This window comes from Xenopus tropicalis, chromosome 7 (assembly GCF_000004195.4).
Source record: "Xenopus tropicalis strain Nigerian chromosome 7, UCB_Xtro_10.0, whole genome shotgun sequence".
NCBI classification, from domain to species: Eukaryota; Metazoa; Chordata; class Amphibia; order Anura; family Pipidae; genus Xenopus; species Xenopus tropicalis.
Window position 1 is genome coordinate 128,221,934 of NC_030683.2, and position 14,785 is coordinate 128,236,718.

A 14,785-nucleotide genomic window follows, 5' to 3' on the forward strand; every position below is an offset into this window, starting at 1 on the left:
GACTTTTCCGCGAATTATCGCAAATTTTTCAAGCTCAATACGAAAAAGTCGTGACAATTCACGAAAGTCATAATGGCTATGAAAATTCGCGACAATTCACGAAAGTCATAATGGCTATGAAAAAGTTGCGACAATTCACTAAAGTCATAATGGCTATGAAAAAGTCGCGACAATTCACGAAATTTGTAATGGCTATGAAAAAATCATGACAATTCGCGCAAATCGTAACGGCTACGAAAAAGTCACGACGGTGTAAAAAAAAAAAAATCGCAAAAAATACGAAAAAGCCGCAAAATGTTCGTTTCCAATCCGATTTTTTCCCATTCGGATTCGTGGATTAGGAAATCAGCCCCTTAATCTAGAACACCAAATTTTGAAACCAACTAAAAAAATGTAAAAATTTTGAATGGAAAAAAAATCTCTTTGCCTTGGACAACTTCCATGGACTTCAACATAAACTCAGCAGCTTTTAGACGACAATTTTTTTGTGAGTTTTAAATCTGCCCCATAATGTACACATACATAAAATAAAAACTAAAGGGTTATTTATGGTTTGTAAGGTGAGTAATAAACTTACCGTCTGTCCCAGGCACTGGAGAAGTGGGAACTATAAAAAAAAGTAAATGAGAGGGCATTTAAAAAAAAAAACTTTACAAAGATAACAAATGCACTCTACTAAAAAAACACATCAGTTGATTAAAAGTTGATTTTTTTTTTATAATGTATGTGTTTCAAATTTTGAGAAGAATAATTGTTAATCTCCCCTCTTTTCATTGTCTTGCCCAATGCAACTTCACTGCTCATACACCCCAAAAGATGACCAGTATGTATGTATAGCCGTGATCCCCAACCAGTGGCTCAGGGGCAACATGTTGCTCCCCAACCCCTTGGGTGTTACTCCCAGTGGCCCCAAAGCAGTTCTTCATTCTTGCATTTTTAACTTTGGAGGCATAAAGACCATGGGTACTACCAAACAGAGCCCCCTACAGTCTGCCAATCCACATAGGGGCTACAAAATAACCACTTACAGCTTTTTTTTGGTCACCCCCAGGAACAAGGTTGGGGGCCCCTGATGTATAGGTTTAGGAGTAGCTAGATATCTGATCATATTCATTGAAATTAATGGCAGTTAATTACTACCATCTGATACTATATCACTATGTAATGAAATTTAACAAGCCTACAAATAGATAATTTTCACAATTATAGAAGATACACAGATGTACTCACTTCCTTCATATTCTTCTGTTCCATTGGGTGTAATCAGTCTTATGATCCATATTCCTAAAATGAAGCATTGTAATCACTATAGAGTATAATGGATAGCGTTGTTAAAATACTACAATATAGTAATGTTTTGTTGGGCACTATATATTTAAATATTAGGGATTAGTGATGGGCGAAATGTTTCGCCAGGCATGGATTCGCCACGGAAAAAAAGAATAGTCACAGGCGTCAAAATAATAGCCGCGGACGTCAAAAGAATAGCCGTGCAACAAAATAATAGCCGTGGGCGACAATATAATAGCCGCGTGCAACAAAATAATAGCCGTGCGACAAAATAATAGCCGCGGGCGGCAAAATAATAGCCACGGGCGACAAAATAATAGCCACGGGCGACAAAATAATAGCCGCGGGCGTCAAAATAATAGCCTCGGGCAACAAAATAATAGCCTCGGGCGACAAAATAATAGCCGCGGGCGACAAAATAATAGCCGTGCAACAAAATAATAGCCGCGGGCGACAAAATAATAGCCGTGCAACAAAATAATAGCCGCGGGCGACAAAATAATAGCCATGCAACAAAATAATAGCCGCGGGCGACAATATAATAGCCGCGTGCGACAAAATAATAGCCGCGGGCGGCAAAATAATAGCCACGGGCGACAAAATAATAGCCGCGGGCGTCAAAATAATAGCCGCGGGCGTCAAAATAATAGCCGTGCAACAAAATAATAGCCGCGGGCGACAAAATAATAGCCGTGCAACAAAATAATAGCTGCGGGCGACAAAATAATAGCCATGCAACAAAATAATAGCCGCGGGCGACAATTTTTTTTGCCACACAACATTTTTGCCGCTTCGTGAATTTTTTGCCGTTTCGCGGATCTTTTGAAAGATTCGCGAATTTTTCGGCGAAACGAAATGGAACAGATTCGCTCATCACTATTAGGGATGCACTGAATTGAGGATTTGGTTCGGAATTCGGCCAAGATTCAGGCTTTTTCAGCAGGATTTGGATTCAGTCGAATCCATGCTCCTGGCTGAACCGAATCTTAAAAGTCACTTGACTATTTGTATCATAAACACAAATGTTGAAAAATTAATTACTTTACGAAGGGCTCGAGGATTCGGCACAATCTAAATTTTCGGATTTGGTGCATCCCTATTAAATGTGTTCTACCTACATAGGGGGTAATATTGTACATGCACCAATTTGGTCAGACTGATTTCTACCTTACTGACTATGACAGAACATCCTGAGATCCCATTGGCTGCTGCAGTCTAAAATTTTGATCTTCATTATGTTGGTGCATGAATGGGACATCAACATATGCTTTAGATTTACCCTCCCAGGCTTGAATGAATGGATGAAAACTGTTTGGCTATCCTTGTGGCCAAATCAGATAATTTTTCTCATTCAACTTTTTGAATCGTGAATCTTAATTTGCCTCATATATGGCTGCCTACACACCAGGAAGCACAGCCAGTAAACACAATGTATCTCTTTTGTCAAATGTGCTTCCTCATCAATTCTTGTTAAACAGAATTGACTGAATAATGCAATAAACATCCACAACACAGTATTTTACATCTTTTTCTTAAATATTCCATTTACCCTTTTTCCCAGGGACCGGTGCTGTTGGTTCTGTAAAAATATAAGAAGAGATCCATCTCATTTAATGAATGAATCAATTAATATTAATTCGATCATCTTTAGCCTATAGGATAAACCCATGTAAATGGGATTTTATTGGAGCCCTTTGGAATTCATTCCCAGAATTCCTTTTGTTTATTTCTCACTATTTTATGTAACTGTTCGTATTGACTATGGGCAGATTATGAAAACAGCTGGGAAATGTTAATGGATTGCCAACAGTTTAAGTATTATCACACAGTACAGAACGAGATTTCGTACAATAGTCGGTGCGTGAATGGTTGATTGATGAGGCGCCTTGGATATCAGTGGTCTTGTTGATCAGGTGGGAAGATTTTGATTGGGCGCCATTGAAGGTGCCCAAGGAAAACCTACTTTTAGGGCTGAATCGTCAGATAGGGGTAGCATTTCTATTGTTTCTACCTTCTTATCTGACGAATTAGCCCTGAATGTTAGTCAACACTTTCCTTACTGCCAGCTGCTGTTTTATTGGAATTTAATACTGTGAATATATTTCTAGAGCCCCATAGGGGCACATTTACTAATCCACGAACGTCCGAAAAGCGCCCGAATGCGTTTTTTCGTAATGATCGGTATTTTGCAACTTTTTCTTAAATTGTCGCAAATTTTTCGTAGCCATTACGAAAAAGTCGCGACAATTCGCGAAAGTCTTAATGGCTATGCAAAAGTCGCGACAATTCACGAAAGTCATAATGGCTATGAAAAAGTCGCGACAATTCCCGAAATTTGTAATGGCTATGAAAAAGTCACGACAATTCGCGCAAGTCGTAACGGTTACGAAAATGTCGCGACAATTTACGAAAAAGTCGTAACGGCAACGAAAAAAACACTAAAAATACGAAAGAGTTGCAAAATGTTCGTTTTCCAATCCAAATTTTTCTCGTTCGGATTCGTGGATTAGTAAATCAGCCCCATAGTGTATTCTCATAAACAACAGGCAGACTATGTATATTTTCTTTAAATACTAAACCAATTTCAATGCATTTTTATGGCACAATATCGCATTAACGATATCTTATATACTCACTTCCTTTGAATGTTGTTGGTTTTCCTGGACTTGCAAATTCAATGATCCATTGTACTAAACACACAAATACAAAACAGATATTATGAAATAAAATGAGTTATTAGTTAATAAAAAGACACAATGATACAAAACCCTGATGTGTTACAGATGTACAATAATATTCTAATGAAATTTGTTTGGTCTGGTCTTTAAAATGTTTCCCCTTCTTCTTCTGTCTCTTTCCAGCTTTACTTTGTATTATTTATCACTCTCCCAAGGCCCACTTCTACCCCTGTGTGAGTTTTAGACTGCTGTGACATTTTTGTAGCTGTATATTAGCCAACTTTTCATAAATCTAGAAAAGTGCTTCTATATATAGAATTACTGAGATTGTAGAGCAGCCATAGCACTGCCATTTTTACATCCCTTGTCAAAAGAGTCTACATGTTGTAGTTGAAGAAGGTCTAAGCCTCCACCCTCTGTTTTTTATTGGTGTATAAAAGGTCTATGCTTCCCCCGTTGCAGGTATAAGCCTCCACCCTCTGTTTTTAATCGGTGTATAAAAGTTCTAGGCTTCCTCCATTGAAGGTCTAAGCCTCCACCCTCTGTTTTTAATCGGTGTGTAAAAGTTCTAGGCTTCCCCCGTTGCAGGTCTAAGCCTCCACCCTCTGTTTTTAATCGGTGTATAAAAGTTCTAGGCTTCCCCCGTTGCAGGTCTAAGCCTCCACCCTCTGTTTTTAACCGGTGTATAAAAGGTCTATGCTTCCCCCGTTGCAGGTCTAAGCCTCCACCCTCTGTTTTTAATCGGTGTATAAAAGGTCTATGCTTCCCCCGTTGCAGGTCTAAGCCTCCACCCTCTGTTTTTAATCGGTGTATAAAAGTTCTAAGCTTCCCCCGTTGCAGGTCTAAGCCTCCACCCTCTGTTTTTAATCGGTGTATAAAAGGTCTATGCTTCCCCCGTTGCAGGTATAAGCCTCCACCCTCTGTTTTTAATTGGTGTATAAAAGGTCTAGGCTTCCCCCGTTGCAGGTCTAAGCCTCCACCCTCTGTTTTTAATCGGTGTATAAAAGGTCTATGCTTCCCCCGTTGCAGGTCTAAGCCTCCACCCTCTGTTTTTAATCGGTGTGTAAAAGTTCTAGGCTTCCCACGTTGCAGGTCTAAGCCTCCACCCTCCATTTTTAATCGGTGTATAAAAGGTCTAGGCTTCCCCAGTGCACAGTGTGGTTGGTAGCCACCATCTTTGACCATGTAATAACCAGTGTCTATCTCTTGGGCCATGATGGCCGCACCAGAATCCAGTAATAGGAGCGTCTAAGAATATTTGCATTGTAGCCCTTTTGTAGGTCTGTGGTGTTCATTCTATGGTCATTACTAATCAACAAAGTCAGTATTCGATGAGAAAAGGTTAAATATAATCCATTATGGGCATGCACCAAATCCAAACATTTTGTATGAAGTCAAATACTGTATTCTTGTACAAAATAAATTGAGTAAATACCAAAGTAGATCCCATATTGCCTTATTAAATGTGAGGGCACAATACTTTCCTTCTTTGTGCAATGGAAATCCTGCCCATTGGCAACCAGTTCATCACAACTAACTTTCTATTATGTGATCTGTTTGGCCATTCATAACCATTGACATTCCTTGCAGAAGTAAATGTGAAAATGGCTGCTTCCAAAGGCATAGAAGATTCAGATAAGTGAATAAAAACATAATATATAAAATAACTGTGGTATGGTTGTTATGATCAGTTCACCATAGGACACAATAAGCTTGTTTAGAAACTCTTTCCAAAGGAACACAAATTTGTTGAATTTCAAAATTACCTTTAGGCTCTCCCGGTTCTAAAAAATAAGTAAGAAACATTACGTTAAATTTATAAATAATAATTGAGCTATATAGTTGTAGGTACCAAACACAAAAACCCAACATCCAAACTGCAATGCAACTTGTTCTACCACTTTTTCACATCAAACTCTTTTCAGTTTAGGATGAAACTGCTGTTCCTTACATTGGGGCAAATAGAAGTTAGTGGGCTCTGAAGCAAAATGACTTAGGGTCCCCACAAAACTTTGGAAATAAGACATTTTTCATAGCCATATACTGAAACTGCTCAGTCAATGACTTTCTGGGCTCCCTATACTTTTTGGCCCCGTGGTACCTGCAGTGTCGGCTTCCTCTACAGTTATAGCCTTGTAAATATAACATTATCAAAGTACACAAACCAGTTACAGTCCACCATGCTTTTGCCCTTTGCATTGTGCCTTCAAATCTAGATGAATTGCCATAGGTACTTGGATCTGTGTTCGCCCCATGAATATGGCACTCCTTGCATTTGGCAATAGGCAGGGAAGGCACGTGGACATACCCTACTGTTCCCTAACTTACACGTCAGCATTGAGGCTCCTTTTCTACATATACACAGTCGCCCTATGACTGTAACCCTGAATGAAACACTATTCACCATTCTCCTTCCTCGTGATCTCTATATACAGTAAATAAGTAGATCCCCAAGTTCAACTATAACATATACTCACTGGCTTCATGTGGCTCTGGCATAGTTCCCTCGTCTGTCTCTATTGTCCATTCTCCTAAACAAAACAAATAAACCATGTGAAATATTGCACTTTATTATACTTCTCACACACAAGATATTGAGTAAAATCATCTAGTGGTTATTGTGATAAAACTGGTGTTGGAAATGTGACAGTGACTAGTGATTCACTATAATCCAAAAATAAGTCCAAATCAGCCAAACAAAGGGGGAGAAAATTTTAGTAGTCAGTCTCTACTTTTAAAGAGTCTTTTATCTGTTTATCCCCCGCCATGCCGAATAGAGAGTGTGTAACGTACCGTCTATTCCTGGGAATGGAGATACAGGTTCTACAGAAGAAGGAAAGTCAAAACAAATGAGCAATCATATTGCAGCATGAAAGGACCTGGCGCTGAGGGTCTATTAGCCAAAGCAATCATATAATGCCTCTTGTGGAAATAAGAAAGGAATGATGGGAACTGTCCTAGACTGGGGCTTACTAGGACCAAAGCATACCAGGAGATCCAGTCCAACCCTGATTCGACAGAAGTGAAAGTCAAATATGAAATGTATGTTTGGAGATAAGTGTTGGATCCATACTATCAGTAGGCTGGTAATGTTTATATGCATATACTAGATATAAAATTACTTACAACTCCTTTATACTTGAAATGGTCATTGTTAAAAAAAGTTTTTTTTTTCCTTTCCTTTACTATGTTTTCTAATCATTAAACCTCCCTATTGACTTATTTTTCCTTCATTTTAATGTAAAGCTTATGAATTTTCATCTCTTAAAGATTTGGTGGGGGTGTTAGAGCTCGGAGATGACGTTGAACTTTAACAGCTAATTGCACAGAAAAGAGTTTAACTGTGCAAAGCACTCAAACACCTTCGTATAAACAGTGCAGTAAATGCTGGGAAAAACATCAAAATTTAACATTTTCTTGACAGGAAAGTGGAAAAATATCAAACTTCTGGGGATCCTTCTGGGGTCCCCACTTCAATACCACAAACATCTGCCTTTGGAACTGGCTTATTCTAACTATTTACAGCACTTTCCTTTTTCCTTTGTGGTTGTCCCTGTTGCTTTCCCTTCCCTAAGGAAACATTATCTTGACTATATCATGTCATAATCAAATTCAAAATACACTCATACCTTTGGACTTATTGGACGTAATCAAAACCTATGGCAATGTAACATATATACTCACTTCCTTCATATTCAGTTGTTCCTGTAGGAGTTCTGACTTCTATAATCCAGTACCCTAAAAAATAGAGAAAACAATTGTATTGTTAGATCATTCAAACTATCCCAGAGGGCACATATTGTAAAACGTGTAATTAAATCCTTACCATATGTGTACCCATTATCCATTAGTTTATATTGGCATCCACCATATTGCTACTTCCGGGGATACCTAACCTTATTTAATCTTATTCCCAGTTATGAGATTATGGCAGCCATGTTTTTGATCACATGACTTCTTTTTAGGTTATTAAGCTAATAGACCAAGAGGGGCCATCTAGATAATCCACAACATACTTGTGGTTTCAGAATACTCCCCTTGAGGTTTCTCTCCATGTGATAATCATGTCCACCAATATAAGTGCAATTTTATACTATTCTTCCCAATGTTAAATAAATTATTCCCCAGAAAATTACCTCTTCTTCCAGGAATTGGGTATTTGGGTCCTACAAATTGAATTAGACATTAAAAATGATTATCATAACACATTACTGTACAAATGATATTATTTTTATAGGAAATAAAATCATGTCCCATATCAATTTAAGCTGGTAACCTAACTGCCATTGTCTAAATTGATATGAAAATGGAAAACAATCAAATATTTATAGATAAATAATAACAAATGACAAATAATCAAGTCATTAGCAAAAATCTTAAATTAGCAACAAAAATTATGTTGATACGAAAAAAATATTTTTTTTATCAAGTGTGGACTATTTTAGTGGTTCTACTCAGTAATGTCAAACACAACATTGTATCCATTAAATGTGATTGACAAAGCTTTTTTGCATACACGCTCCTGTATACTTGTGCTAAAATGCTATTGGCTTGCATAAGGTGCAAAGTACAGGGCACACAGCTTCTTAGAGAAGTATTACTTCCAGGGCTCCTCTTGAGTAGTGATGAGTGAATCTGCCCCATTTTGCTTTGCCTAAAAATGATTGAATGTTCCAAAAGAATTGCGAAATGAAAAAAATGTCACGCAGCAAAAAAAAATGGTCGGTCACAGCATTTTTTTGTCTCGCGTGTCAAAAAAACAGGGCTGTGGAGACAATTTTTTCATGGCGAATTTGGTCGCCCATTTTGTGACAAAAATCAGCCAATGGCGAAAAATAGAAATTCCCAGCGAATCCATGCTTAGCAAATTATTTCACTCATCATTACTCTTGAGTGATGCACACAGTGCCGGGAATAATTCAGTGTTTACTCACATTGATGTCAGCAAATTGTGAACACAACTTGCTCATGATTAGTGATGAGCGAATTTTTTAGCCAGGCGAAATTCGCAGCAAATTTCCGCATTTCGGCATTGGTGAATTGATTTGCAAAAATTTGCCGGAAAAAAATTTGTTACATCAAAAACAATTAGGCTGCAATCCTGTACAATAACATTGCATAAAAATGAAGCAAAATTAATTTCACTGGTTCTGATCAAAGTGACCGTTGGGAAATGATATTCTATAAAATCAGACAAAATGTATATTGTTCCTTTTGGCATGAGTGAAGATTTCACTTTATACTAACACACAAAACACTGAAAAAAATGTACTCACTTCCTCTGTATCTGGTTGGTTGGCCTGGACCTCCGATACTTATGATCCAGTCTAAGCACAAAAGCAAATACTTTATTTCAAGTTTTATTGTCATATACAAATAACAATGAAGCATCATTACTGTAATGACATTTTTTGACCCATGTCCCTCCCAACTTTACAGACAAAAAAAAATAATACAAATATTAAATAAGTGTGCAATAAAGGTACAAGCATTTACAATAAAAAAAAATGCTATGAAATATTTGAAATGCTTTATTATTCCTTCATCATTTATAGTGACAAAACATAATAACACTTCATAAAAAGGGAAAAAACAACATCGAATTATATTATTGAAGACTTTAAATGTCTGAAAATCACAAAAAATTGTGATTGATGTTGGCATAACTATAATTTTAGCATTAGTTATTATTTCCTAATATCACAAAGGGATCGGGTTGGCTGGATATGTTATATTTGAAATAGTCAAGAATAATGCTACATTACCCGTAGTAATTTGAACTCCTGGTTCTAGAAATATAATAACAAAGTTTATTTCAAAATCATTTAGGGAACTTTTTCATTATATTTAGTAAAAAAAAAAATAGCCAAGGTCCAATCAAAATAATGTCAATGTGTTGTTTAAAAGAAGCAACAAATGGAGGCCCATTCATGATTTTCATGATTTTTTGTTTTCATAAGAATTTTTGTGCACTTATAAACAACAAAAACCCCTAAAACCACAAATTTAATAAAGATTGTTAAAAATTCCCTAGGACAGCTCCCATTGACGTCTACATGTCATTGACAGCTTCTACATTTTGTGTTTTTTGGGATTTTGATGCATAATAAATAGTGACAAATTCAATTTTCCTACCCCCCAAAATAGTTTTTTTTAGCATAAAAAACATAAATGGTGGAAAAAATATGAACATTAGTAAATCTACCCCTAAGGGGCACATTTACTAACCCACGAATCCGAATCCGGATTGGAAAACGAACATTTTGCGACTTTTTCGTATTTTTGCGATTTTATGACTTTATGACTTTTCGGGAAATTGTCGCGACTTTTTCATTACCAATACGATTTGTGCGAAAAAACGTGAGTTTTTCGTAGCCATTACGATGCGCTCGTATCTTGTCGTGACTTTTTCGTATTGAGCGCTCGTAAGCGGCGGGCGAAACTTTCAGACTTAGCATGATTTTGGAAGCCTCCCATAGGACTCAATGGAACTCTGCAGCTCCAACCTGGCCCAAGGAAAGTCTCCCATAGGGCTCAATGGCACTCTGCAGCTCCAACCTGGCCCAAGAAAAGTCACCATATTGAAGCTTGAATGAATCCGAATCTTTCGTACTCAGCGCGAAGGCTACGAAAAAGTCACGACTTTTCGCGCAAGTAGTAACGCTCCGAAAAAATCGCCAGATTTTGTGCAAAGTTGCGACAATTTTCCGAAAAATCGCCAAATACCGATCATTACGAAAAAAACGCAATCGGACACATTCGGCCCGTTCGTGAGTAAGTAAATGTGCCCCTAAGAGTTGAAGGAGACAGATCAATTGCTACAGACTTATCAAAATTTGAAAATTTTGGATTTATAATACTTAACTCCAATAATTTGGAAAATGCATCTTCCACTGACTTCTACATAAAAGTTTTTGCTTTAAGCTGCTGATTTTTTATTTTCAGTTTGTTTTTTTACTATGAAAAAGTCAAATTGTGGTAAATACTCAAATTTGAATCTTCCCTTAAGTTATTCTCTTCCTAGTTTTTTTATTGTTTGTTTCTCCAATGGCTTTGTTTTTCAGCTTCATCTTCCCATTGCCATGCTATAATAGTACTGTTATTTAAAGAATTAGAAATGCTGTTTTAGGGTGAAGACACATTGGGCGATAAGTCACAGCGACTTAAAATAAGTAGTAGTGGCGACTAATCACAGTGATTTTCCTACCATAGGGTACAGTATAAGTCACTGCGACTAATTGTGTGCAATTTATCTCTGTGCAAATTAGTCACTGCAACTTTTTAAAAAGTTGCAGTGAATAATCACTGCATGTGTCTTCTCCATTAAGGTCTGAATTTAATTGTCTTATTCAACAAAAACTCATTAAAATAGAGATGCACCAAAGCCTCTATTTTGGCCAAATCCAAATTTATTCTTTGATGGGTTAGGCTAAATCTGAACAGAATCTGAAGGGATAAAAAAGACCTATTGAATAGAAAAAAAATTGCAATTTCCTTCTTTGTGTGACCAAAAGTCACGTGATTGTTAAGGTTCAGATTCGGGTCAGCCAGGCACTTGGATTGGCCCAAATCCTGCTAAAAAGAAGCTCAGATTCTGCCTAATCACAAAACTATCTCGATTTCTGCTGAAACAATACTTAAATACAATTCTATCCAAAGGGGGCATTTTTGTCACTTTTTTACTTTGCTGTTGTATACTTACCGGCTTCGTATGGAACTGGTAAAGTTGGTTGTTCGGTTTCTATTACCCATTGACCTAAACAGAACCATATTAATGTGAGTTTGTTTAAAAAGAAAGACCAATAATTAGCCATATATACTGTACAGACACCAACATTTGTGGTTTTTAACTGATTTTCATTTCCCAATATCCACTCTGGACCTGAGATGCTTTTTTTTATCCCCTTAATTTACTACCAAGCATTTTTGCATGTCCTTCAGAAGTTAATGCCCTAAAAGCATTATTGCATACTGCAAAAGGTTTATATCTAGCATATAATAAAGCTAAATAATATATAGTTTGTTCATCAGCATACATCTTTGACTTCAGCAGTTAGTCTATTTACTTACCATCTGATTCTGGCAGTGGGGCTTTAGGTCCTGAAAAAATCATATGGTAAAGTTATTTACAAAACCTTTAATACTAAGATAATTTTATTGTTTTATTAACAAACTGATACATTGAAATTGCCTGTTATTGAACAGCAAAGTCAAATTGGGGTAATTAGAAATCCAAAAAGGACTATAAAGGGACTGAAAATGTATCAAAGTCAACAAGGGAGTTTTTGTTTTAAACAATTCTACTTTCTTACAGACTTTGTCCATCAAAGGTGCAAATGAATTAAATATTTTAAAAAATAATGACCTTGTGTTATTATATAAATACAATCCAAAGACAAAAGGGCAGGGATTAATGGGATGTAAAAGACATTGAGAATAATAAAGAATTAAGTTTAAAATGAGTAGGATCATTAAACATGATTCACTAATAATTCAGTCTAGGTTCTTCATAGGGAAATGTATTAAAGATCAAATAATCTTTCTAGATACCCCTACCTTCAAAATGTTATATATTAGACACTTACTTCCTTCATACAGTACATTTCCTGAGGGTGTTTTTACTTCGATGGTCCAAATTCCTAAGAACACACACAAAACACAAAAATAAAACTGGACTTTACCAATTGAATGCAGTAGAGCATAATAAATCCTATGGCAAATGAAACATTAAAGGGCAGATTTAGTAATGGATGGTAAATTATAGTAACTTCTTGGTAAGCCATAAGCATTTAACCATTTGTTTTCAATGCTACAACAATTGGGGGAATGATAAGTACAATTTTTATCAGGTTTCGCTGCCAAAAATTCACCCATAGACTCCAATGTATTGTGCAATGAAAAATTGTTGCAAAAAAGTTTCCACTGTTTGGAAAAAGTTGTCACGAAAAACACTAACTGACTTTATTGTGTTTTCATTATTTTTTGCTGTTTACCAAATCTTTTAGCAAAGTAAAATGGGGCAAATATGCACATCAATAGTGATGAGCGAATCTGTCATGTTTTGATTTGCCGAAAAATTTGAAAATATTTGCTAAACAATAAAAAATCTGTAAAATGGCGAAAATGTTGTGTGTAAAAAAAATGACTGACACGTGTGGCAATTTTTTGACACACAACAATTTTTTTTCACGGCAAATTTTTATGTAGCAAATTTTGGTGTTTTTTTTTCAAAATAATCTGCCAATGGCGAAATTCTGAAATTCGCCGCAAGTTCATGACTGTCAAATTATTTTGCCTTTCACTACCCATCACTAGATCATTGTTGAATCCTTTCTCTCCATATGCAGAGAGTCAGGTTTTGAATGGGTGTTAGTGTTCAGTGTTATTTACCAAATTGGTCAGGAATGTGACAACTTTATCTACATTACAACATAATTGTAAACTTTCTATAAATTGTTGCTCTGTGTGAGATATATATTTTTAATGCTGTTATTTTTGTATCCTTATGGATCCTTAGACGTTTGTGGCCCATATTTGTGCATTATCTGAATCCCATGCTAAATCCATAAATTACCTTTTCTTCCAGGTATTGGAGATTGAGGTTCTGTAAAATAAACAGATGTAGTTAATAACATTGTCTAATGGGGGACCATAGAAACGGATTCCCCAATATATTAGTATTTTGTCATCAGTTATGACATTCTGGCCTACACCATGACTGTATTTACAAATAGTAGCAGATATTGAACCATTAAATATATTATACTATACTCTATATTATATAATATACTTACTCCCTTTAAATGTGGTTGGTTTGTCACCATTTGTCTTTTCTATGATCCAATCTCCTAAACACAAATACAAGTAATTTTGTTAAAACTGAAAAGCCTCAGTAGCAATTATCATAGTATTATTATCATAGGCTTCAGAAAGATGGTCGGTATTTTTCCCTGAATATGCTAAATCAGTGTAATGTGTAAAGTACCTGAAGGAACCGGAGCTTCGGGTTCTAGGAAAGAACAGAAAATTATAATTTGTCACAATAGAAATGATTTGAAATTATTTTTATTTCAGGATTATTTCTCTAGTACCAGTAGAGTAATAACAGATAATAACACATAACTAACGGATCTCTGGTTCGTCTTGGACTACTGTTCCCTGCCCATGTATAATAATTGGTTAATTAAGTAATTGGTTTTATTTTTATCATTACCTCTTACTGGGAGGTTTATTTATCAATTTTCAAATTTGTGAATTTTAAAGGCAGATTTATCAGCATTCTGAGTTTTATTTTTTGAAACCGGAAATAAACTCATTTCTACTAAAAACACACATTTCTAGTCATTTATTGAATAATTCAAATTAAGAAGAAAGAAAGAACAAATAAAAATGTGGAATGAAAACAAAAAGAACACAAAAACTTTACAATTTTTTTTTCAAGGGAGTCAAAGTTTTGACGTGGATGTCAATTTTTTGATGAGCAGCCACAAATTTTGCCTCCCTTTTCACGAAAAAAATCAGCATCCACCGCAAATCCATGTCTGCCGATTCATTTTACCCATCCCCAGTACAAAAACATTTAACACTTCTCTTATCACATATGTCTACTTAATTACTCACTCTGTTCATAGGGTACTGGTGCAGTTGGCTGATCTGTTTCAATGATCCATTCTCCTAAACACAAAGGCAATATATTTATTTACCTTAGCAGATTTTAGAAGCAAAGCAGTTATGGATACTTACAATTATATATCTAATATATATTATATCTATTATAGTCTTCTGGAAAGCTAACAGTGTGCTGTTACTATTGAGGA

General features: G+C 36.0%; 1 protein-coding gene across 1 annotated transcript in view; it reads right to left on the reverse strand.

The window, feature by feature from the left end:
* The window catches only part of LOC116412020, a 388,305-nt gene that overhangs the window by 145,882 nt on the left and 227,638 nt on the right, over window positions 1-14,785 (reverse strand). The window contains exons 209-226 of the mRNA XM_031905216.1: window positions 14,589-14,642; window positions 13,954-13,977; window positions 13,763-13,816; window positions 13,543-13,572; window positions 12,554-12,607; window positions 12,039-12,068; window positions 11,671-11,724; window positions 9,734-9,757; window positions 9,245-9,295; window positions 8,105-8,134; window positions 7,653-7,706; window positions 6,762-6,791; window positions 6,446-6,499; window positions 5,735-5,752; window positions 3,927-3,980; window positions 2,840-2,869; window positions 1,231-1,284; window positions 578-607 (exon numbers count right to left, since the gene is read on the reverse strand). Coding sequence (XP_031761076.1) covers window positions 578-607; window positions 1,231-1,284; window positions 2,840-2,869; window positions 3,927-3,980; window positions 5,735-5,752; window positions 6,446-6,499; window positions 6,762-6,791; window positions 7,653-7,706; window positions 8,105-8,134; window positions 9,245-9,295; window positions 9,734-9,757; window positions 11,671-11,724; window positions 12,039-12,068; window positions 12,554-12,607; window positions 13,543-13,572; window positions 13,763-13,816; window positions 13,954-13,977; window positions 14,589-14,642 — 729 coding nt within the window. The remainder of the gene's footprint in view (window positions 1-577; window positions 608-1,230; window positions 1,285-2,839; window positions 2,870-3,926; window positions 3,981-5,734; window positions 5,753-6,445; window positions 6,500-6,761; window positions 6,792-7,652; window positions 7,707-8,104; window positions 8,135-9,244; window positions 9,296-9,733; window positions 9,758-11,670; window positions 11,725-12,038; window positions 12,069-12,553; window positions 12,608-13,542; window positions 13,573-13,762; window positions 13,817-13,953; window positions 13,978-14,588; window positions 14,643-14,785) is intronic.